The 23,932-nt window shown below is 37.7% G+C and overlaps 1 protein-coding gene across 1 annotated transcript in view; it reads right to left on the bottom strand.

The window, feature by feature from the left end:
• Positions 1-23,932, bottom strand: part of FBXW7 (F-box and WD repeat domain containing 7) — a 177,420-nt gene that overhangs the window by 95,841 nt on the left and 57,647 nt on the right. Inside the window, exon 2 of the mRNA XM_036382108.2 lies at positions 3,471-4,028. Coding sequence (XP_036238001.1) covers positions 3,471-3,959 — 489 coding nt within the window. The 5' untranslated portion in view covers positions 3,960-4,028. The remainder of the gene's footprint in view (positions 1-3,470; positions 4,029-23,932) is intronic.

The following is a 23,932-nucleotide window of genomic DNA, read 5'->3' on the forward strand; positions in this document are numbered from 1 at the left end:
CAGAGCAACACTCCCAACCAACTTGATGTCACCTGCAAACTGACTGAGGGTGCACTGGATCCCCTCATCCAGATTGTAGATCAAGATATAAAGACATCTGTGATTGAAGAGAAATGTTCCAACACCAGAGTGCTCAGAGAAGTATCATAACAAGAACAAAAAATAGAAAAATATGCCCAATGGACACATTGTCCTTATTATTTACATTTAAGATATCTTTTAGGGAGGAACTTGATTGCTTAACATACAGGGAGAAAAAAGCCCCATTTGTTAAACAGCTCCTCAATACAACATGAAAATAAAACGAAATTGTAACAGAAAAATTCATACAACAGGAAGAAGGCAGAGTAAAGGTGGAGAAGTTTAAACACTGATGATAACTAGCAAACTATTAAACTAGGCTTGAGAGAGATTTGCCTTGCTGCACAGTTTCCTGTTTTCAAACAGTGACATTTTTCAAAAACTAAGCTTTAGCTTGCACAGAAGTCAACACAGAGCAGCCTATTTTATGCAGGAAATCATGGAAGGTAACCACAAGGATCCTTCTGGATTCCTGTGTGGTGCTGGTAAATGCAATGAAATCCTTCCTGAACCACCAGCCTTCTCCTTTTAAGAGCCCATGCCCTTTACTCATAACATTTTCACAACATTATGGCAGCAATTATCAGTTATTTGCACAGAGCAGTAGTATGAGGCAAACATTTTCATATATTTTATATATATCTATTAGAACACAGCATGCTTGCTGCTACTAAGGTGACAAGCAGCAAACTCAAGCAGGGTACACGGTGATGTTATGGGGGAAATATGACATTTCCTTCCTTAGCCACACAGGATTCTGAAGGTCAACAAACAGAAAAAGAATCAGATTAGAGAAAGACTTTATGCAGTAGTTTATGAGGAAAGGAAGAAAAAGGACAAAGAACAGAGATATAAAAAAAACTAAGATGAGTTGTACAACACCTACAGTAGTAGCAGTTGCTATTTTGTTCAGACTCACTATTATCTCTTGTTATTTGGTAGTGGTGAAAGTGTGCTGCCATATGTACAAGCAGAACAAAGTGTGTTGCATCAGGAATGCTTCTGAGGAGCCAGGTTTACATCTGACACACAGACAGGCAGTAGGGCATTCAGCCATCACTGCCTGTAATGCTGCCACAGAGCAAGTTTCACAGAGTACAGCACACAGCAAGGTAATTCAGCCAGAGTTATGAGAACTGTAATTGACTACAAACACTGAGAAACATGTCTGAAAAGCTAAAAATAAATCCACCAAGTTCAAGTCTCCTAGGATGACTTTATCCTCAACAGGTAGAAGCAGAAATCACTTGTAAATATAGCTAATGAGTCTGCTAACATTCCCTTTTCTTCTCAAAAGCTGCATATTAATTAGTCATGCTTATTTTTACTCTGGTAATTCATTCATGCTCTCACAGATGTATTTCCCCAACACTTTGTAACACAGAATGTGCTCCTCTGGTTAAATATTGGTTTATTAATGAATTGGTAACATTAATGTTGCATGTTATCGGTTCTACTGTGTAACCATCATGCTGAGCAGTGCCACCTCAAGCAGCTTTCTAACTTGTGCTGATACTTCCTAAAGTTGGAACTTCCTAAAACAGAGTTGCACCATGAAAAAAATCCCAAATATGGTTTGCTACCTGGCTGCCCAACAATTCTTGCAGAAGCACAGCCTGGGGGCAGAGCACAGACAAAAATCACCAGCCCTGCATCCAATAGGCAGAGCAACTATCAGACCACACAGAAATTTTGGATAAGTACAAAGATCTTTCAGACATCTTCCTTCAGGCTAAACTGGCTTGTTTCAGTTCATGTCAAATATGCCTCAAGAAAAGAAAGAAAATGCTACATTCATTACTGAAATCAATAAAAAACGCTTCAGAACTGGCCACCACTGAAAATTATGCTCTGCTCTGTCTCTACATAATTTGAGTATAGTTACTCATGAAGCACTTCAGCAAGTTTCCAATTCAGAGACTTAAAAACATAATTTTGAGTATAATAATTTCCTACATTAATTATTGTCCATGCTGGATGCAATTTGCTATTTGATACCCAGTAAAATATACTAAATACAGGAAAACCAATGTGTTGAAATGAAACCAAGGATTTCAGTAGTAAAATCCAATTCAATTATATGAAATATGACAGTATTTCACTCCAAATTAGAAAGCATATACTTCAGCACCCTGAAGAGTAGAATTATAAATATAAAATTATATAAAAACCACATGTGAAAACATTACAACTTTTCAAAAATAAAATATATTAGCTGAGATACTTTAAACATGGAAGTGAATTTCAAACTATTGTTATTAACAAAAACATTGCTGTAGATTCCAGAAGCAAATATTCACCCTATTTACCTGTTCAGGTGCATCTTGAAGACTGATTATCCATCTCTATACATTTATGCTCATAGTCAACCTGTTAACTTATGTTAACTGACTTTTTTGTGGTTTTATTTTACAACAGGTTTTCATTATTTTTTAAGTAAAATTTGAAAGTTTGAGGAGGTTTTGTGTTTTGAAAGGTGAGAGGAAGCTAGGTGTTCTATTAACAATTAATGAGTAAGAAAAATAAATCAGTCCATAGACTTAGAAAGAACATTCTCCCAGAAGAACACTGGTCTGCTCCTCTTTCTTACTAGTCAATATCACTGCTTTCATTATTTTGCTGCTCCTAGGAGTTAATGGAATTTCTCCTTCCCAAAGAACTTGGAAAATACAGTGAACTACAAATGTGCACTGCAACCAATACCGCAGTAACTTCCTTTTAATCTAAAATGTTAAGTGATATAAATAGAAATAAAAATAATAAGATTAATTTCCAGTTTCTCATTGCAAATCTGAAGTTTTCAACAACCAGCACACAGGTTCAAGGTCCTCACAAGCAGGATGCAACAAGACATTATGTAATGACTTCCTAACTGAATGACTGGCTCTCACACTTTTTTTAACCTGTATTTTGTCAAGGAACTCAGCAGGCCAGCAGGAAGAACTTCATGTTTCTATAATATTCCACCCTACTTTTTCATTACAGTGTTTGCACCTAAATGAACCAGATCCTGCATGAGAACACAACACATGTACAATTGCTTACCTTCCCTTCTAGCCCACTTGGAGAAGGAAAATAGCATAAATAACTCCAGGAGGGTCTTAAGTAAAAATATTTATATAGGAACATCTTGGTATTTTGACCATAGTCATCAGAATGCTACCCCTTAAATTATATAGGGGTATTTACTCATGTCAAATGCATGCAAATATTTTTATTATTAACAGCTAAAACAGCATGATTTTTATGGACTGCAAAAATCCGTCACTGCTCCTTACAAAATAAATTGTTTGCTTCATTGTAAAACTCTAGGTTATGCTAGATGTGCCATTTTTTCCAAAATCCAAAGTTAGTGAGGATCAAGAGCACAAAAAAATGTAGCTTCTCACCTTTGTCTTCACGTAGAATGGCGATGACTGGTGAATGGGCAAGTCCATGAGGCTATTGGAATTTGTGACACTATTACTGTTAGCATGTTCATCTTCTCTACTGCTGTCATCAGACTGATCAAAATCATCACTGTCCTGGTCCATTTCCTCCTCCTCTTCCACCTCCTCCTCTTGGTCACCAGCATGTTCATCATCATCTTCCTCTTGGTTACAAGTAGAATCCTCATCCACTGTAATAAGTCTATTATTGTTTTCTTCTAACTGCTCCTGCTGAGACTCATGCCTGTCATCAAATCCAGGTTCTTCTGCTCCTATCTCCCCATTCCTCCCAATGTGCTGCTCCTCTTGTTGTCGTCTTTGCTGCTGCTCCTCCTCTTCTACCACCCGATTCATCTGCTCCTCATCTACTTGGCTTGAGGAAGCATTACCTCGAAGAGATCCACCAGTTCGTCGCCTCTTGCTGCCCACAGAGAGCAGTTCCTGATTCATTTCCAAAAGCCAGCTTGCTACTTCTTGGACCTTGGCTAGGCTATCTGAAGATGCAAATGCTTTCACATTCTAAGGAGATAAAGAAAAAGTGGGAAATTACAAATGTTACTTTTTTTTTTATTAGATAAAGCAGTAAAAATCTATTTAGTTGTTTTATTCTTGGCAACTAAAAAACTTCCAGGAAACAAGGAATAATTTCTACTTGACACACTACTAGAAAAAAAAAAGTTCTTCAGGCAGCTTTCTAGCAAGAGAATTACTTGTTCTGTCAAACAGTCCGATCATAATCTCTTTAAGCACCAGATTCAGCAAAATTCAGAAGAACTAGTTGCCCTTCTAGAGAATCCGTAAGAACCATTAACATTCATGTTAACAGAAGATACAAGTATGCAATATTACTTGCAAAAAATTGTACACAGATCATTTCAAATGGCATTTCTTTTCCCTCTCATTTGATTACAGACTTGTATATTATTCAAAAAAACAAACTGCTTTTGGTCTTATGCATTAAGAGCAGCATATTTTTCAGATATAATTGAAAGTTTCATTTCTTTTTATTCTAATTTCCTTTTAGATTAATAAAGAAGAGAACACCCATTTTAGAATACAGCCTTATCACTGCCAAGTCTTACGTTGACCAGAGAGATGCCCAGTGGTCAAAAGCAGACAACACTAGGCTACCTGTGTGGCCCAGAAATGGCACCTATCTCACCTGGAAAAAAAATGGATTGATGGTAGTTATGGGGATTTTGGAAGGAATAGTAAAGTTCTCCGAAGTCTAAGAAGCTACAATAATTGTTAAATGAATCTGTGAGATGTTAAAAAAGACCAAAACTAGGTGCATTTCAATAGACATTGAAAAATACTAATGCAATTTCCAAATTATTCATGCATTCAGCTACCCATGTGCCTCCAAGCAATATATAAGAACAGGGGGCTATAACACAGACTAATTCATTATTAAATTTGGTATCAGATTTCTAGATATACAGCCTTTGAGGCTGGTAGATCCAGACTCTGGTTTCCCTAGATTCAAGCAATGTGTTGAGTAGATGAATTCAGCCACAACTCAACAAGCAGTCAGACTCACTCTGAAAGCAGTACATGAAAGTGTGTGCAGAGAGAAATCAGCTTTGTCCTTGTGTACAGAGCCACTGTCCTTGGGAGCCCACGGCCCACCCCACACATTCAGCAGGCCACAGGGTGAGAGAGAGATTCAGAAAGCACAACACCACAAATTCTGCATGGGAGCACAACTTCTGAGACTCCTTGGAGTAGGAGCAGTAAAGGATGTCTCCATGAGTACTTCCACACAGGATGATAATATCTGAACCACCACCACCATCACCCCCTCCTTTTTTTTAACTCACCTATCTCTTATAGCTGGTTGGTTGGTTGGTTGTTTTTACAAAAAAACTAGGGCCTTGTATGAGGGACAGGGAACATATAAAGCCCAACTTTGCTCCATGACATTTGCATTCACCTTATTGGTTAGTAGGGAGCAAAGTACCAGAAACCATAGCTGTTCTGTAATTTTCAGTGTGTTGTACCATAAAAGGCACAGAAACACATTTACAGGTGTTTTTGCACTCTTTCTCTGAGGAGGATTCATAGCTGGGATTCTGCACTTCTCTGCACCTTTCTTCCTCAGGGAAACACTACTTACATCCCAAAGACAGGGTTCTCACATTTCCACATATCTACCTAGGTGATGATTCCTCCAAATAAAGCCTTACAAGATCAGTCACTGAAATATGTGTTCAAAGAAAGTACCCATTAAGTTCTGACCAGTGAATGAGACGCTAACACTAAAAGACAATTAAGCACCACACATTTAAAGGAAGGAAGCAGACACTGTGCTGACTCTTGATTTTTCCATGGGAAAAAAGCTTTAGGACACTTGGGTGCATGTGACCCAAACCAGAAGCTAATGTCTGTGTTTTCATATTCAAGTGGTAGCAAAAGCAAATGTGTTTATTTTTCTGTGTACAGTAAGGAGCATTTAAGAAAGATGCCACAAAGAGTGCACTCTAAGAGAAATGTTTTCATTTAACATCTTTCCCCAAAGCTCAGAAACCTGAGCATGTGGGAGTGATGTTTAATAACAACATTTCATCAAAAGTCAAATTTAGTTGCATATATCATCTGATGGTAATACAACTTATGTATCAGGCTTGCTACATAGTTTGGGCATTATGAACAAAACAATACCACACCTTATTTTCTCAACTTGGAAAGTTGAAGCACTAAATAATGTTAAAAAAAGTAGTTAAAAAAAAAAAGCTGAACAAGAGGTTTACATCTTCTCAATCTAGAAATTCCAGTTTCCACCACAAATGTATCTCTAAGTAGCCATGGGTGTAGCTTAAAAGTTTAATTGCATTTTTTCAGTATCAGTAGCATTATATATGCAATTACTGGTTTAGTATGTACTTGATAAAAATGCAAATGCTGCATTTGTTGCAATAATTTAATGCATACTTCCAATTTGTAACTGTAAGCAACCAACATAAAAGGTCAGCTTTGAAACATTAAAGTAATCAAATGCAAGAATATACTAAATGTTTAAGTGACAACAATATCACTGTTGTTACTGTTATTACACCCAAATGAGATTCCAGCCAATTAAAAATGTACACTAGTACATATTTTTAATTATTCCTACAGTTTTGAGTGACCATCAGTTCATGAAATTAGCTTTAGTCATTAGTGATTTCCATTTTACTCTGCATTTGCATGAATAAACTCAATTTGTTTTTCCAAGAAGCCTGTAAAATACATTATCAAAATTTAATTACAAGCAGTGCTACATCAGAAATCATCAGTATGCAGAGAGGTGATGCATTTGCTAAAGAACAGATGGATGTACATTATCTGAGAGATTTGAAACATTAAAGCTGCCTTCTGTCATGTAAGTGCTTTCAGAATTAACTACTGTCAGCTAATACACAAGATACAATAATTTCCATGTATAAGGTAGATAGGAATAAGGAAGGATTATTATTTTGTAGGAAGAAGTGTATTTACAAATCAACTTCCAGAGAACTGAAATGATGTGTTTTCAGCTGGTACAGTGTCTCTTTCATTTATACAGTCAGAGACCAAAATGACTCAAATCAACTAAAAACCAGAAGAACCACTGAGGAAAGCTGTTGTTTTTCCTACCTGTCTCGGACCACAAAGACTTTTTTTATCAGACAGACACCAAAACATAGCAATGCAAGTGGCATGGCTTTGCATAAGCATGCAAAACTCATCAAACTTGATCTATGAATCTAACTTGGCAACTCTCAGGTAAGTTTCTTAACACTCGCATTGTATGGGAAAACAAAATGCAAGAAATGCCTAAGGAAAATGGAAGTCTCCAGACTGATCCAGCAGTAAGCTCAGAGCTGATGAAGGCATCCCACATCTCTATTGAAGACTGTATGCAGCCCCCACCTCTACTGAATATTAAATGCTGTTTAAGCATAATTCTTCAGCTTTATGCACTACATTTTCACAGAAGATAGATTATAAAAACAAATATGAACAACAGTTGCTCCAAACAAGAAATGCCAAGCAATACTAGAAGACTAAAGGGAAAACTGCTCAGGATTATCTGCTCAGGATTATCTGTATTCTGTACTGCGAGGATGACCACTTCACTTCCTGCTTTACTGCTGAAATATCTCTATCCTGCTAATACAGATTAAAAAAATCATTAAATATTTTTAACCTATAAACCCACATAACTATGGGAAAATGAAATTTCCATCAGTACTGCTTGTTTTTATTTTTCCATTTTTATTACTTGAAACTATAAAGAAAAAAGAAAATGAGGTGGACGTAGAGAGGTGGAGGTTGGGGTGTGGTGGGGTTTGTTTTTAAAAAAATTTAACAGATTGTGAAAATGTTTTAAAGAATTAACTTGGAAATTAATGTATTAGATTGACTTGGATACTAACCTAAGTATCATGACAGCATTTAGTGAAAAGACAGTATAGCTACAGAGACAACATGATTTATGGCCAGTGGATGCTCCTAGAACAAATCTTTTGAGATTACGTATTTAGTGGACAAAGACAACTGAACTAACACAAAAACTTCTGTAGATATTTGACTAAATCTTACCACTGTAATATATCTGAACTTTTTATTGCATTATTTAACTGTGCAATACTGAATTGAGTTAAATAGAAAGCAAAATAGGGACATCCCACCCAAGCAAAGGATCTCCTAAGGTCTCAACATCCAAATCTACCTTCTGAAGAAGTACAAGACCCTTATAAGCACACTGTGTCCAAGAACAGCACTGTTGCATTGGTCCTCACAAGCAAGCAGTGCAGCACTGAAGGGGCAGGGGTGCAAAGCTGAGACACAGCACCCACAGGATACCAGCTCTGGGGAGAGGAAGTGATTTATTCCCAGACCCTCGCCCAAGCCCAAAATGACCCTCGCAGTTGGAGTGCACCTTCTGCTTTAGCTTCACCTAGAAGGTGTTCTGGAACAGCTTCAGCTCATTCTATAGGGAAACAGGTGTGGACAATCAGGAATCAGGCTCTAAAAGGTGCACTTGATCCAAGCCCAAACTACCACACAAAGTGCAAATACATCTAACAAGCCACGCCATCCAAGGCCTGCTAAGCCCATTTGAAAAAACATGTATGAGAAGGGGATTTACATGCAGCATCAAGCAGGTATAAATAAAAAAAAATACCAGAGTTAACACTAAGACTAAGAACCATGTTTTACCAAAGAAAAATATATATTTGAGTTATGGCCATGATAGCAAATGTTGCAAAACACTACAAGCAACACACATACATGATGTGTTTAAGAAAACAGTTAATATATTGGTCAGGTTACTGGTTACACAGTTTGTATATGGGAAGGATTTTCAACAACAGCTAAGTAACAAACCAAAGCAGCCAACATATAATTGAAATAACTGAAATACAAAAATCAAATGAGGAATCTACCACCTTCTCTTATAGGTTATGGTAGTGGACAATTATTCTCATACAAGGACTTAATGAAGTTAAGATAATTCAGATAAAGCAACAAATTTAACTAAAGTTATGAGCTTTAAATGAAAGTTACAAAATAATGATTCTGTAATGATGATTGCTGCACTATAAAGGACAGCAAACATGATCATAGTTATGGAGTCACAAAACTGTGTTGAATACATTGCACAGATGAAGAAAATAAAAAACCTTCTGTATTTCATCAGTACATATGCTGATTAAAGCAAGACTGAAACAGAGATTTAAAAACTTTCAGTAGCTTTTCTTCAAAAAAAAAAAATCATAGACAATGTAACTCATTCTACAAGAACACATGCTTTTTCTAAGAACAATAAACTGCTTCTTCCAAACACATACACACCTCAAATCTCTAAGACAACTCCATTATTTACAGCTTCAAGCTCCAGAACAAAATAGCAACCAAAAAGATTCTCTGCTCCTGCTTTACTATTAACCTCCCAAAAACACTCAACAGAGCAGCACATGCAATGTTTTGGTTGTATTAGAAATTATCCTGCTCTTTTTTCACAATCTCAATATACTTTAATGATCAATTAATGTCGTTTATTCAGTGCAAAGTGGTCAAAGCAACATACATTAAATCAAAGTGCTCCTCTAATTACTTACTTATGTCAAACATAAATTTGACAGCAAACAAAAAAAATAAGATTTAGTATTCATTAAATTTTTAAAATACCACAATTAAAGTTTCCTGTTTAAATTTAATTATGTCCAGCTGTATTTAATCTTCTTTTGCAGCCAGTTCTAATTATCTCCCTCTCTACTGAAATTCAGGCCCAACTTTCCATCTACCTGCTGAAGCTTTTCACCAAGTCCTGGTGTCCTGACCTCTCCTGAATGTTTCTGAACAGATACTGCCAGGTTTCCCACCACACATGGTCTCTGCCTCCTGTTCACCTGCTTCTTCTTAACCCCACAATCCTATTTCAACAGACTTGACCCCTTCTCTCCCTATTCCACCATCCAACTTGCTTTTTTCTTCCAGGACTGCCTCTGAACATGGCTCCCTCTCTAATCCCATGCCTCAGTTTCCCAATCCCCTTTAGCCTCCAGTGCTACTTTACAGTCTCAGACACTTTGCTTTATTCTGAACCATTCCCCACAGAAAACAAAGGGATTTATTTAAAAGAGAGACAATATCTGATAATACATGGGTAGTGAGGGCATGACAGAGCCATGTCCCTTGTTATCAGTTACGGGGAAAAACACATAGAAACCACTTAAAAGAAAACTTTGCTTAAACTCTGGGAATGAAAGATCTATCACATAATCCTACCCTCTTCTGGCACAAATACATAAAGTATTTAACGAGTGATAAAATATGAAATAGCACACAAAACCCACTAGAAAATGAGAATACAAAAAGCAGTTTAGAAAATGAGTAAATGATTCAAGAATTTATATATATTTAGCAGTATTTATGCTAAGTGGCTTGATAAAGAAATATCAGAGGTAGAAGAGTGATGACTAGACCTTTCATAAGCAAGAGTTTAGAAGAAACAGTCTGAGCTACAAGCAGTCACATTCTTTAGATTATGATAAAGTATGTATGATCATACAACCACCTACAAGGTTCAGGCACACACAAACACAGAACCTGGATGTATTATAATTCATGTGGATTCCACAGATTCTCTTTGCAATAGCAAGAGGAGCATCAAATCTTAATACTTTAAACCAAAGGCCTTTTCTTCCCTCTTTGTGCATTCTCAACACAAGGGCTGCTCTGGCTAAAAGAGGGGATAATCTGAGTTGAAGTCATAGCAGCTTTTAATGCTCTAGCACAAAGTATCACGCTATAAAATGTATTAATAGAGACTTGATGTTCATATTAAAGCACTCACCATATAAGAGGAAGAGAGAAACTAGGAGATTTTTCTTTCTATAAACACTTGTTCATAAGTAATAAATGAACTTAATTCTCATATTTGAAGTGTTTCCAAACATGCCTGCATTCTCCTTGTTTCAAAAAGAAAGCAAATAATCACAGTAAATAATCAGTGAATAATGTCTTACATAAGTTCTGCTTTTACCTCAAAATTTGACACATAAGAAAATGAGAATTACAATGCTGTGGCAAGGATGGGGTGGAGATAAGAGGGAAATGTGAAAGTGACCCATATGGAAAATGTTGAAAGCTCCATCACACAGTAATGAGAAAACTGCATTAAAAAAAAAAAAAAAAAAAAAAAAAAAACCCACACAAAAATTTTAAGTCCTTTTCCTTAAAGCTGTCTCCCAATTGACAAGTTATTAACACACCAACACACCAGTACAGTATTATTGTGAAAGTGGGGAGCTCAGGCCACTTCATCAGGAACACTGTTCATAGTTCTTAGTTCCCTGAAAGGGAAGACTAACAGCAAAAGTACAGAAGTTTGTCCTTAATTTTAATTTTGCACTGTTATGTTTTCATCAAGAATAGTGAATGGATATAATGTAGAATAAACTCACTTGCATTCTTTGGAAGATATCGTGGGAGGCAACAATCCACAGTAGGAGGAGATCTGTATTATCAGCAATATTACTGTGTTCATATAAATAATTGTGTTATTTTTAGTATTTATATTAGTAATGACTGTTATGCAGAAGATGGCTGGTTTGTCTTTTCACTAAAAACTCTTTAAAGAAGAAGGATTAAGCTGTAAAATGTGACAAGTTAACTATCATGTGGAACTAATGAAAGGCTTCTCTCCCCTTTTCCTCAGAAAAGCAGAAAAAAAAGCCTTGAGTTATTTAAAGGGTGCCAAGTTTTCCAGCAACTATTAAAAACAAAACAGGCAAATCCCTAAAATCCTGCATGCTGCCATTTAATATCAAGCAGTGATTGTTTTTCCATTGAAAGGACTTCTAAGGTATAAAAGCTAAGCACACAATTTTCAACTGCATTGTCTTAATCTTTCCACTTTGACAATTATACCATTACTTGGTATTAGTATTATATTAAAATTTTTACCTCTCCAAATGAAAACTCTTACCTGAATAACTAATGAATGCTTGCTTATTGTTTTCCCCATGAATTAGATTACTACAAGAAACCTACACTACTACTGCTAGAGATAGAGCAGAAGTATTCTTGTTTGCTCAGTTTAGAACAGCCAGTTAATATTTCAGCCTCATGTAAACTACTCTTTCTGTGCATACGAACAAGGAACAGTTTCTTGCCAAAAGCAAACATTAGACCACACTTAAAACAACATAAACAGAGTATCTTTAGATACATTACTTGAGAAGCATGTGGGCTGAAGAATCTCGGTTTAGAAAACTAGTCAGGCAGTTTCTTATATGCCTTTCAAATTTAAAGATGCTGTTGTATACCTGCCTAGTGAAGGGCAACAGAATCATCCAAACTCTTCCATGATAGATACACACGTAATAAAGGATTTCTCTACAAAAAAGGATTATGAATCCTCTTACAGAGCAAAAGGAGACTAAGCACTCCTTAAAACTTCACAGGTTTGGATAATTTTGGGGTTGAATTCAACCTTCATTTCAAAACGTAAGTAAATGAAGTTTGTGGGTCTATGGTGGTTGTGAGGGCTTTCCAAGCTGGCCTGACATCTCCACAGCAGTACTATGCATTCTGTTGTAGTTTCACATGCCTTTCTGTCCCCAGACCAGACCATCTATATTCCCTATAAAAGGAGTCCTTGGGATCAGTTTTACAGCACCATCAACATCACTGCATACAAGGACCTCCCCAGCTGCCCAGATCAAAAACTGCTTAGGATAGCTTTGTACTGCTCAAGGTCTTTCATCCATAGGAAGAGAGTCTGAGGAGCAATGAGGATGGACCTCTGGCCTTCTAGTAGAGACCTTTGGTTAAGCTGTACTGGAGTGTTACTGTGTTATGGACAAACTCTTCTGAGTTAACACACATTAAGCCATAGGTACCAACACATGAAACCAGAAATCTCAACTATGAAGTCTAAGACTACCATTCAGTAACATTTATTTATGTAAACAGGCAATGTGATTACTATGCAGAAACAACTCCATTCTTCCCAACTGCCTAGGTGAACAAGGATTTCATCTAATAGACAAGAAGCAAGATCCAATCACTAAATGCTGAAATGAGAAAAATACAAATGGAATTATCTATGAGGATAATTACTCACTGTAATAGCTCACTAGGAAGATAGTAAATTCATCACCACTTTAAGTCTTAAATTAGAAATTTACTCCATCATAGTTTAAAACATACATTCAACAACTGCAGAACATGCAGCACAAGTGCAGCTACCAGGGCATGGTGAGCTGCATGCCTCTTCCTGAGAATATACATGAAAGAGAGCTGTTGTCACCTCCTCTCTGCTCCCACAGTGACACAGAGACAAAAAGTATGACCAAACTGCTGATTAAACCCTGCCTAGTTTCAGTGCAGACTTATTTCACAACTTCTAGACTTAACACAAAGGCTAGTGTGGCACGGCCAAAACAGCCTAAACATAAATTTTTCTTCAGCATCCATAACATTGATGGGCCCTGGGTCTGGGATGCATTTCCAGTGGGAAAACCTTAGCAGTACAGTATGCTGAACCACTTTACATATCCATTCACACAGACTGTCACCTCGCCTGGTGCTGCTTCACAAAGTTAACTTGTAAGAGCAATACATTAAAAACTTCCAAGCAGAGCTGCTCATTATTAATGCAAACTATTCTGAAGGCAAAAGCAAACCAGCATTTGGCAGCAAGACCACTGCCATTAAGATGTTTGCCTGCAAACCTCAAAATGATTTCTGAAGTACCCAACCGACTTCAGTCTCAGTCTCTTTCCTGGCCACTAATCATAAAAGTAATTTTGGGTACATTTCCTGAAATTATAGGTTTTGCTAATATGAGTTGCAGTTTTACCAGATGGCTGGCATCAGCTTCTGGTAAAATGGTAACGTGATTTCTGGGACTAAAACTACAACTCAAATGTTGCTGAAATGCAGCACAAACAAGCAGACATACAGAAGAGCAGAGACATCAAAAAACAAAACAAACAAACAAAAAAAAAAGGTGATTTAGAATACAGGGCAAAAAAGATAGACCAAAACATGTCATCTTTAACTGAAGTGAGCTAACAGACCTTGAGAACAAATAACAGCAAAATTTAGTCAAATTTAAAATTAATTTAGTTATATGAAAACTGGGGGAAGGGCAGGAAATTAACACCAAGTACCGAATTGTCCCCTACCTCAGAGCTGTTAGAGAAAAGAGTCCTCTAATATGGAACAAAACACAAACAGATGGGAACATTTATACCCTTTACACTGAAAGGCATTCTAGTGGTTAAAAAGAAGATGACAGCAGAATTAAAGCTGAGAAAAGTGAGAATCAAGAGCTGTGACTGCTATTAAAGAACATTTTTCTCTGGGTGATTAAAAACAGTTGAAGTAAATATCCCTTTTTCAAGCAGCTCTTATACCACCTCTAATAAGTAAGAATAATCAACTCACTTTACTCCCCAGAAGCTTCAATAGACAGAACAGTATTTTTGAGCCTCTTAATAATGATTAATGATGTAAAGGAGAAGAAATGCACGTTATGCCATAAGAAGTCCAGTCTCACTATTTTGTTCAGTTGCAGGTTTCTGCATCAGAGTAACCTCCTAGAAATTACTATAAGATTATGGTAAAAAATAAGAATATTCTACTAATACTAAATAGCCTTCCCTTCTTTTGAACTTTACACTTTTTAAAATTATTCTAAGTGAGATGACGAGAGAATAAAACATCCAAGCCTTTCCAAGTTATCAACAACCTATTTTACCTTAAGATCCACAATTGACAATGCTTATTTGAGGCTACTGCCCAAAATTTTATCATAATTTCCGGTTTCAGTTGCCTATTCTTTAAAAAAAGTCTGAAGGACAAGGCCAAGAGTATCCTGGGTACATTAGGAAGAGCATTGCCAGCAGGGGAAGGGAGGTGATCCTGCCCCTCTGCTCAGCCCTGGTGAGGCCACCTGGAGTGTTGTATCCAGTTCTGGGCTCCTCAGGACAAGAGAGGCATGGAGCTCCTGGGGCAGGGCAACAAAGAAGATGAGGACACTGGAGCACTCTCTAAGGAGGAAAGGCTGAGAGAACTGGGCCTGTTCAGCCTTGAGAAAACTGAGAGGGGACCTCATCAATGTCTGCCAGTATCTGCAGGGAGGGTGCCAAGAGGATGGAGCCAGGCTCTGCTCAGTGGTGCCAAGCAATAGAACAAGAGGCACTGGGCAGAACCTGATGCACAGGAAGTTCCACCTGAACATGAGGAAGAACTTCTTTACTGTGCAGTGACCACACACCAGAATGGATGGTCCATTCCCTCACCATGTGCTCTGGGATGGCCCTGCTTGAGCAGAGAGGTTGGACCAGATGACCCACCATGGTCAGTTCCAATCTGACCCATTCTCTGATTCAGCTACCATGTTGTCTTATGTGCTAGGGGATAAAAAAACCACATCAGTAATTCTATCAGTACTGTTAAAGCAGAATGGAGTAAAAGGCGGTAACGTAAGACAGACAAAGGCATTTCTCATTTGTGTTTAATTCACCAGTTATAAACCAAATTTCTGAGATAAGAAAAGGTAGCTGTGGTCAGATTGGGGCAGAAAACATGCCTCATGCAAGCAACACAAGATACAAACACGGGTGTATTTTGGTGCGAAAAACTACAGCTCAGCCTTATTCCTACAAGGTTGCTCTAAAAGAACAAGGAGCAATATATATTTTATGAAGAAAGCCTATCTGTCTGCAGTACCAATTCATATCTTACAAAGTGTTCAGCTGTGAATGTTATATCAGATTTTTGCAGCATCCACTGAGCAATACTCTCTCCATTCTGAATGCTGTACTTTCAAAGATGAACTCCAAATTATGTACTTTTTCCAGAGCAAGTCAATGAAACATGTTAAATGCCTTTGCATCAACATCTGATAAGGAAGATCCTTTGATCTGCACTTCTCTACTTTTACAAGAAATACAAAGAGAAACACACAGGCAGCATTTACCAGACTTGCTGAAATCTGCTAATACACTGGTTTGTCTGCATTTTCAGCATCTTCATCAGTAGAAAGACATAAGTAAAACAAGGTCACATACTACCAGAACACAGCAGAACCCATTCCCTTTTCTATTGTCTAATTTAAAACAAAACAAAAAAATCCAAACCAATTACAGTCTCCACATGCTATTTAAAAAACAGTAAATGCCTTCTCATTAACCTCACATCTCCAGAACACTGCCTAGCACACATTGGTTCCTAAGTGTTATGTTCTCTGTGTCACAGAGAAGCTTTATGGCACTAGATTTAAAATCTGACCTTGCAGAACAACAAGGTACTTGCTGACAAACAGCATGAGTGAGTGCCAGGTTTGAAGGAAGATGATATCCCAGCCTGTCTAAAAGAATCTGGCCCTGGCCCAAACAGACTCTTAGCAGGCTCCACTGGAGAAATGGAAATGGTTGCAATTATTGTTATTGATTTAATGCCCTTAAAATGGTTCTCTGACAATTTTATTTCAGTAACTGATTAAGCAGTATGATTCAGCAGCAGGACATCTGCTAACAACCTACAGAAACATAGATTTCTTTGCTCAAATTATTTCTGGGACCTAGAAAGTAAGGTTTTGTATTTGCACGACCAGAGGTAGGTAAGAATGTACGGTGGCCTACAATATTTATGTCAGGCAGGCATTCAAACTTTCCTTCCAATTCTACAAAGCCATCAACTCTAATATCCCCTGGTTTTGCTCTACAACATTTTCCTAGTAGGAAAGGTGATGTAACTACAAGCAGTAAAGAGAGCAGTGTTCAATGCAGTAAAGCACTGACCATGTATACAGTTATCAAATAAATTATGTACCTGAACTACCAAATAAAAGAGACACTGATGCAGACAAATAGAAACAATCTTAAAATTAGAAATTGGTAATGTAATTTGAGTGGATGAAAAACAGGTTACAGAGATTCTTTTCAGTGACTAATGTCATTTAAGATGCTGTTACTGCTCTGCCACAGAATATTTTCAGTGGAGCTTCACCAAAATAAACTGTCCCCCCCCTTTACCATTCCAGAAAAAAAATACTCAAATCAATTATATCTCACCAGTTTCCTCTAATGTATATGGTGTTGCTGGCACTGGGTTAAGAATGACAGATATGAACTGTTTGAAGGACAGCAGATCTTACACCTTTCCAGCAGAGATGGGTACTGATTAGGGACCAATTAACATCTTACACCACTGTGAAATAAACACTTACCCATAAACTTGAAGCTGTACTCTTCAGTTAAAGCAAGGCATGCTCTGCTGCTGGCATTATGGATCTAAACTTGACTACTGTCAGGAGTCACCAACCCACTAGCTCACCCCTAGCTGGCATCATTTCTCATGCCTGTGTGGAAAGAGGCATGCAGAGCTAAGACAGTTTCTTCCCAACAATAAGCCCAGAACACAACAGCAGCTGCAAAGAGGAACAGTCTCCCACATCACTGCCTTGATCCACCTTTACTGTAGGCTAATCAATATTCCTGATTTTTAAAGACTCCTGTAGGTGAAGAGCAGTCTCTGTCTCTCCCAGACAGTGCTAAACAGCATCAGCTGTACTGATCAAACGCAGACCTCACTCCCAGCCAAACCTGGTGCTTGCACTTGCTGCTACATCAGGTGTACTGGGCTTCACAAAGGTCACTTGCCATGCCACACAGCTACCTGTGGAGACCAGCATATTTTGGAAGCAGGTAGATAGTTGCTCAGGTCCTAGTGAAGTACTGATATTCAGAAGGAGAAATTTGCTGGATTGCTGGTAATAGGTGGAAATCCAAAGCAGCTGAGATGGTACAAGATGGTACAATCTGTGGGACAAGATGGTGTGTCTCCTAAGTGCCACAAGAACCCACACAACAGGCAAGGGAAAAGTCAAATCTTGTTGACAACAAAGAACAGAGCTCTGGATGCACTGAACACACACAAAGTATATTGTTGGATTGATTGTTTATTTTCTAACCTAGAAAAGCTGTGAAAAAACAAAATTTGTAAAATAACTGATTTAATTCAAGTTTTGAGGCCATTATCCAGATAATTCAGAATGTTGTTTTATCACTACTATGTAAGAGTGATGTCTGAAACAGTCCAGCTGCAAACAGATGCATTTCACTCCAAGTGTTTCTACTGATAGAAAGGCATATTGGATGACTTTCTGAATAATACATTGGTTGTTGATAGCAAGAGCACCATTGAAAACAGGGCATTTATATTTGTTCTTACTGGAAAACCTGGCTGATTGGGTTATGTCCTATGACATAGCTTGAAGGCTGCAAAATGGACCTTACCGTAACTTTCTCACTGAAGCAGCCCAAAAAGGCTTTTAGTAACTGTAAGGCTCTCTCACTAAATAGCTCCATTTTTCAAAAGATCTAGTTCTCCACTGAGGAAAACAGAATATAGTACAGGCAATGTGAAGTTCAAGTCATCCCTCACAGCCTTCACGTCAGTGTGTATTTTAATTTTTCTTATAATCTACACATGGGCTTCCATGTTCTCAGATGTGTGAATGATTAGCAAATGGTACCATTCTGCCCAAAGTTCAGAAGCCACTTTTTAGTCACCAAGACACAGGAGTCAGCTACTAGCTTTGAAGCAATGATTAGGTATGAAGTATAAAACACTACAAAAAATACAGCTGAACTTTTAAAGGTATTTCCATTTTCATTCCAATCATCTCAACACCTGGGAAATACCTAGCACACCAATTTTCTTTCTTTCTTCAGTAAGAATCCTGGAAAGAAACTAGTCTCTAAGAAATGCTTTCATTTCCTGGTAAATTCCTCATAGATTTTTATCAAAGTCTAGCAAGAATGTATTTTCTACTTGTAATAGAGCAGGGTTTATGTACTGAAATCCATTTCCACAGAGCTCCTAACCATTCTCAAAGGTATCGCAGTCAACACGGAGTAATGGCACCAATGAGGTCTACAGATCTGCACTTTTTCCTCAGACACTAGTGAGATCAAGGATGTTTCCAAGATATCTCATCATCACAGGTGGGCATTAACCCCAAACCCACAAGCTCTTCTAGGCACTTCTGGTATATTTTTTCAATATGTTAAACAACTACTTTGACACGGAAAGTACCAACAGTTTCAGGAACATGGCTGTTCTCAGCAGGAGCTCCTGCACTCAGTGCTCACTTCTCTGAAGAACTGACCATTTTAAAATTACTGATCAGCGTAAATTTATTGTGGTTCTTCTTGGAACTTCTGGCCCAAAGCCAGTTTCCACAGACTGCCTGGTTAGTCTTGCATTCCTTGATTTTTGAGTCTCAGGGGTAGGGGTAGAGAGGAAAGAAAGCCTGCTGCACATCTGGCTTGGAGTTGAAGCACAGAGAGCAACATCTGACACTCCCAGCTCTAGGGCTCACCAGAAAAAAAAAAAATCTGAAATCAACAAATCTGGATCTGCTTTAAAGGACTTGTTACAAGTGGACAGGAGGTGGCAACCTAAAAGTCTGATCCCATGTCCATTCAATCCCAGGTGATAAATTTACACATTCCAGAGACTTTTCTGATGAGTCCTAACATCTGGAATATGTTCAGCTCATGGCAGCAGGACAGCAGGCTGGGCATTACTAGATGTTTCTGTCACAGGTGAAGGAATAGAGATTGGAAGATCGAGTGCTCCATCATCCATACCCCAGCATGGAAATACTAAACAGCTCAGATGCAGGCACCATCCATCAGTGACAAATGGTTGATTCAGTAGAGATCACATTACCAACCTCAAAAAAGCATGAGATTTCTATTGGCTTGCACAGAAATTCTCTTAGTTATCCAACAGAGAAAAATGGAAGAAAGCTTCAGAGGACTTTCTAGTAGGACTTTTTTGAAATACAAAAAAACAATTTAAGAAGCCTGGCAGCAGTTTTTAAATAGATGTTTTTGAAAATTCATTTAGTTAGTCTTCCTCCTTCATAGTTGTGTGCACACAGTTCCAGTGGAAACCGAAATATTCGTTGAACTTTTTATACCTAGAGATATACGAGGACTAAACCCAGCAGCATTGGGAAATCCTAGATCATTGAATTAGATAAAATTGCAAAAAAGCAGTCATATATTAAGTTTAAAATAGGTAAGAACTAGCAGCTAATAGAAAACAAGCACTCAGCAAGCATCCCAGCATGATTATTCTGCACAAGATTTATTTTGCTTTCAAAGCACACTTCCTGACACATCAAAATAAGCTATTTAAAGGGACTTCTGGAAAGAATAGGAGTGTAGAGACACATGCATACACTCTTCCTGAGGCACAGGCTCAGCCTCCCACACCCAGCCTGCTTATCCCTGCATCCAACCAGATCTCCTGGCGCACCTGCGCACATAAGCATCACTAATCCACCTCAGTCAGAATGAGCCAGGTTATCTTACAAGTTTAAAGTCTCAGCTAAGTAGATTCATTTTGCCTGAAATAGATTAGGAAGCACTCACAAGAGCAGTTCCACACACAGATTAGAGGTGAACAATCCACTTCAGGGGCACAGGGCAGGCAGCATGCAGCCACAACCTGCACTGGCCCAGCTGAACCTGAACTCAATGCCTGCTATGGCCCAGTCACATTCACCTGGGAAAGGAGCAACAGCTCTCTTCAGAGAGCAACAGCTCTCTTCATGCTCTGTTCTGTTCCACAGTTTCCCCATGCTGATAAGACCCACCAAAGGTTAGCCAAAGATCTCAGACATAGTCTTACAAAGTAGCTGGCATCTACGAAATTTTGGACAAAACACACCTCTCAGAAATGCTAAGTACCTTACAAGTGATATGTAGAAATGAACTGCTAGCACTTCCCTTATTTAATCAGAGAACAAACTGTAAACACAATTAAAAGCATTTAATATTTTCCAAGCAACAAAATTATTTTTTTGTTATTTTCCTCATGGTAAACATAAAGAGGAAAAGAGCACTGGTCAATTGGAATTGCCAGAAATATCCTATCTCACTACTACAATTCATGGGCTTCCTGCTTCTTTAGCAGTCACTTTCATAAGTGAACATCCTGAGAAAGCTCATGAGGACAGATAACTTCAAGGGAGAAGAAAAGTTCATGTCTATTTGCAGATGGCAAATTTACCACAGAATTTACTAGTTGGACAGAGTGCTTTGCTTCCAGATTTACTCTCAATTCTAAAAAGGGGTTTTGTTGTTCTTGGGGTTTTTATAAATTTCTTTAAGTTGTTCCAATAACCTCAGAAATTTAACAAAATATAAAACAAGCCTGCAAATACACTGAGACCATAAGAAAAGGTATCACCAATCCCATCATCAGTGGGCACAAGGAGATGCGCGTGCAAGGGCAAATGCATTTCACAACTGGAACTATAAAGAAGATCTTTCTAAAGGTAAATGTTTTCATGTTTTCTACCCCTACATTGCATTCACATGTGCCTACTTCTGTTCTGCCACCGCTTTTTGTTACTCACGTCTCCGAGAAGGTTTGAGTGAAAAATTTTTGCTCTAGCATTTTTTATCTACAAGAAGAAAGCAAAGCAATCAGGGGGAGCCTGAGATGCAGACATGTGGACAGGACAACTCCACTATTCAAGCTGATGACAGAACTTAGAGCATGCTTCAAGGAATGGAACGTCATCAAGAACGTTCCTACCTTTTTGGTTTGTTTGGGGTTTTTGGTGTTTATATTTTCATTTATGTTCTTGGACTTGGTTTGGTTTTAGTTTTTTTTAGCAGATCATAGATGCATGGAAGATCTATGAAGGTAGAAGAACTAGGAATTTTTATCTATAAAATAGAATTGTTCAAGAGTACATGCTGGTCTTACCGAATCCTCATCAATGAGCAAAAAAGATAACAGCTGAAACAGATGAACAGCTGAATGTAGAAACAGCTACAGATTCCCAATATTTGCAGATGTGGTAATAAAGTAGAAGAAAGAAAATGCCAACTGAATCTCTTCTGTTCTGGTAGCAGCAGAGCCATACACTGTTTCAAGAGTGACTTGGAATCATCCAGACATTGACCAAAAATCAACACTTGCAGATAATGTGTTCATTTGTATTTTATAAAATACTTATAAAAGTTTACACGATACAACGAGAGTCCAAAATACATGGAGAGAAGTTCCTTTGTTTTGAAAAGCGTCTGCAGCTGGATTTGAGCATTCAGTTATTTGGTTCTGCAGGGATTGCAGGCTCAGTGACTGTATGCTTCAGCAGTAATGAACAACAGCAGGGATAGTGAAAGATGGTAATGAAGAAGTCTGTAAAAGCTCTACTTTTTCTCTTAAAAGAAAACCCAAAGAAATAATGACATATCTTTCCAAGTGCTAACATATCCAAAAAAAAAGCTGTAGGAAATTATTCTATTCCTGCTTGTTCACATATTACCTCTATCCTTTTCACTATACTTTCCCCATGACTGAAATGCTCAGGGCTGCTCTGCCTCAGTGCATTTCTGAAAGTCTATTCAAGTCTTTTGGATCTGCAGAAATAAAACAACCCCAGATTTTGTTTTTTAAGATGCACATTATCACCTCAAATTAGTTACCAATAACCTTCATACCCAGTACATAAACATGAAATTCAAAAACAGGTGCTTTTGTTTGTCCTTCATAGGGAAAGTCCTTTCTCCAAGTACATGTTTGACAAATATCAACCAGGATCTATTCTATCTATCACTACTGATACATGTGTTCCTTTCCAGAAGAAATGAGCCAAGTGGCTCTGGTACAGTGGAGTCCATCATCTATACTGTCTAAAGATCAGTATTTGCTCAACAGAATTCACAAATCTCAAACCAAGGACAGAAGATATATATTTAGCTGCTTGTAATGGGGTTGATATGCCGCTTATTAGTTCACCCACTACTGTTTTAGAAAATTAGAAGCAGCAACACAGGAAAGTGGGAGTAGATGAGATCACAGAAAAATTGTGCTTTGAAAAGAAATTGCAAGGTGAAGTTGGAAGCTGTGTATCACAACAGAGACTATTCCAAATACATGTGGCAGTGTAAAACTAGAAGTGAACTAAGCATAACAGGATAGGAAGGAGAAAAACATGAAGCATAGAATAAATTCTACAGTGTAAGGTCTTAGAGGAATTATAGATAATTCATTACTAGATACAGAGTAAACAGGATCAGATCTGTTCAGTGCCCGTAGGCAAGAAAGTGCTTTATTGATTTACTGCATTATGCAAGGCTTGGAGAAAGACGACAACACAGGAGTAAGTGTTCCAGCATATCAATTTTTATATTTAGTAACAGCTGAAACAAGCAGAAAGGGACACTTCATAACATTAGTACTTGGTTGTTTATTTTATGCTTCAAGATAAATTGGCTTTGTGCACCAAGAAGAGGAAAACTGTCATAAAGGCCAAGAACTCAATTCCTTAATTTAATAATATTTAAAGCTTCTCTAACAATAGAGATGGAGTCCAACGAGCATTGTCCTTGCAGCATACCACCAACATTGTTAGGACAAGAAATACATACAGGAAACTAACAAGATGTTAAACCAGTCAGTCACTGAAGTTCACTAACCAGGCTAACTAATGTCTAAAGGAGCTGAAGCATTTATAAGGAAGTATTTTCAAAAAGTGTTCAACTCTCTAAACCCCTCTTATTTGACATACCCAATACAGGCTGGTGTAAATATGTATATGACCTTGAAATGTACAGGTTACTAAAGGCCAATTCAAGTTTCACATCATGTAAAAGCTGCAGAAGTCTATTTACCTTTGCATAGGTTCCTTTGCTAAGTTATTTAGAGCTGATATGACAGATCAGCAACAGGATCCAAAGAGAGTTATTAATGAAATAAATGCGTAAAAGCAAATTGAAAGGTAAAGATTACAAACAATAGGCACTCTCATTGTGACTAGTAGAGGCAAAAAACCTTACCTTGGGACAGCAATCAATTTTATAAAATTAAAAGAACAGAAAATACCAAAAATAATGTCTTTTTTT

This window comes from Molothrus ater, chromosome 4 (assembly GCF_012460135.2).
Source record: "Molothrus ater isolate BHLD 08-10-18 breed brown headed cowbird chromosome 4, BPBGC_Mater_1.1, whole genome shotgun sequence".
Classification (NCBI taxonomy): domain Eukaryota; kingdom Metazoa; phylum Chordata; class Aves; order Passeriformes; family Icteridae; genus Molothrus; species Molothrus ater.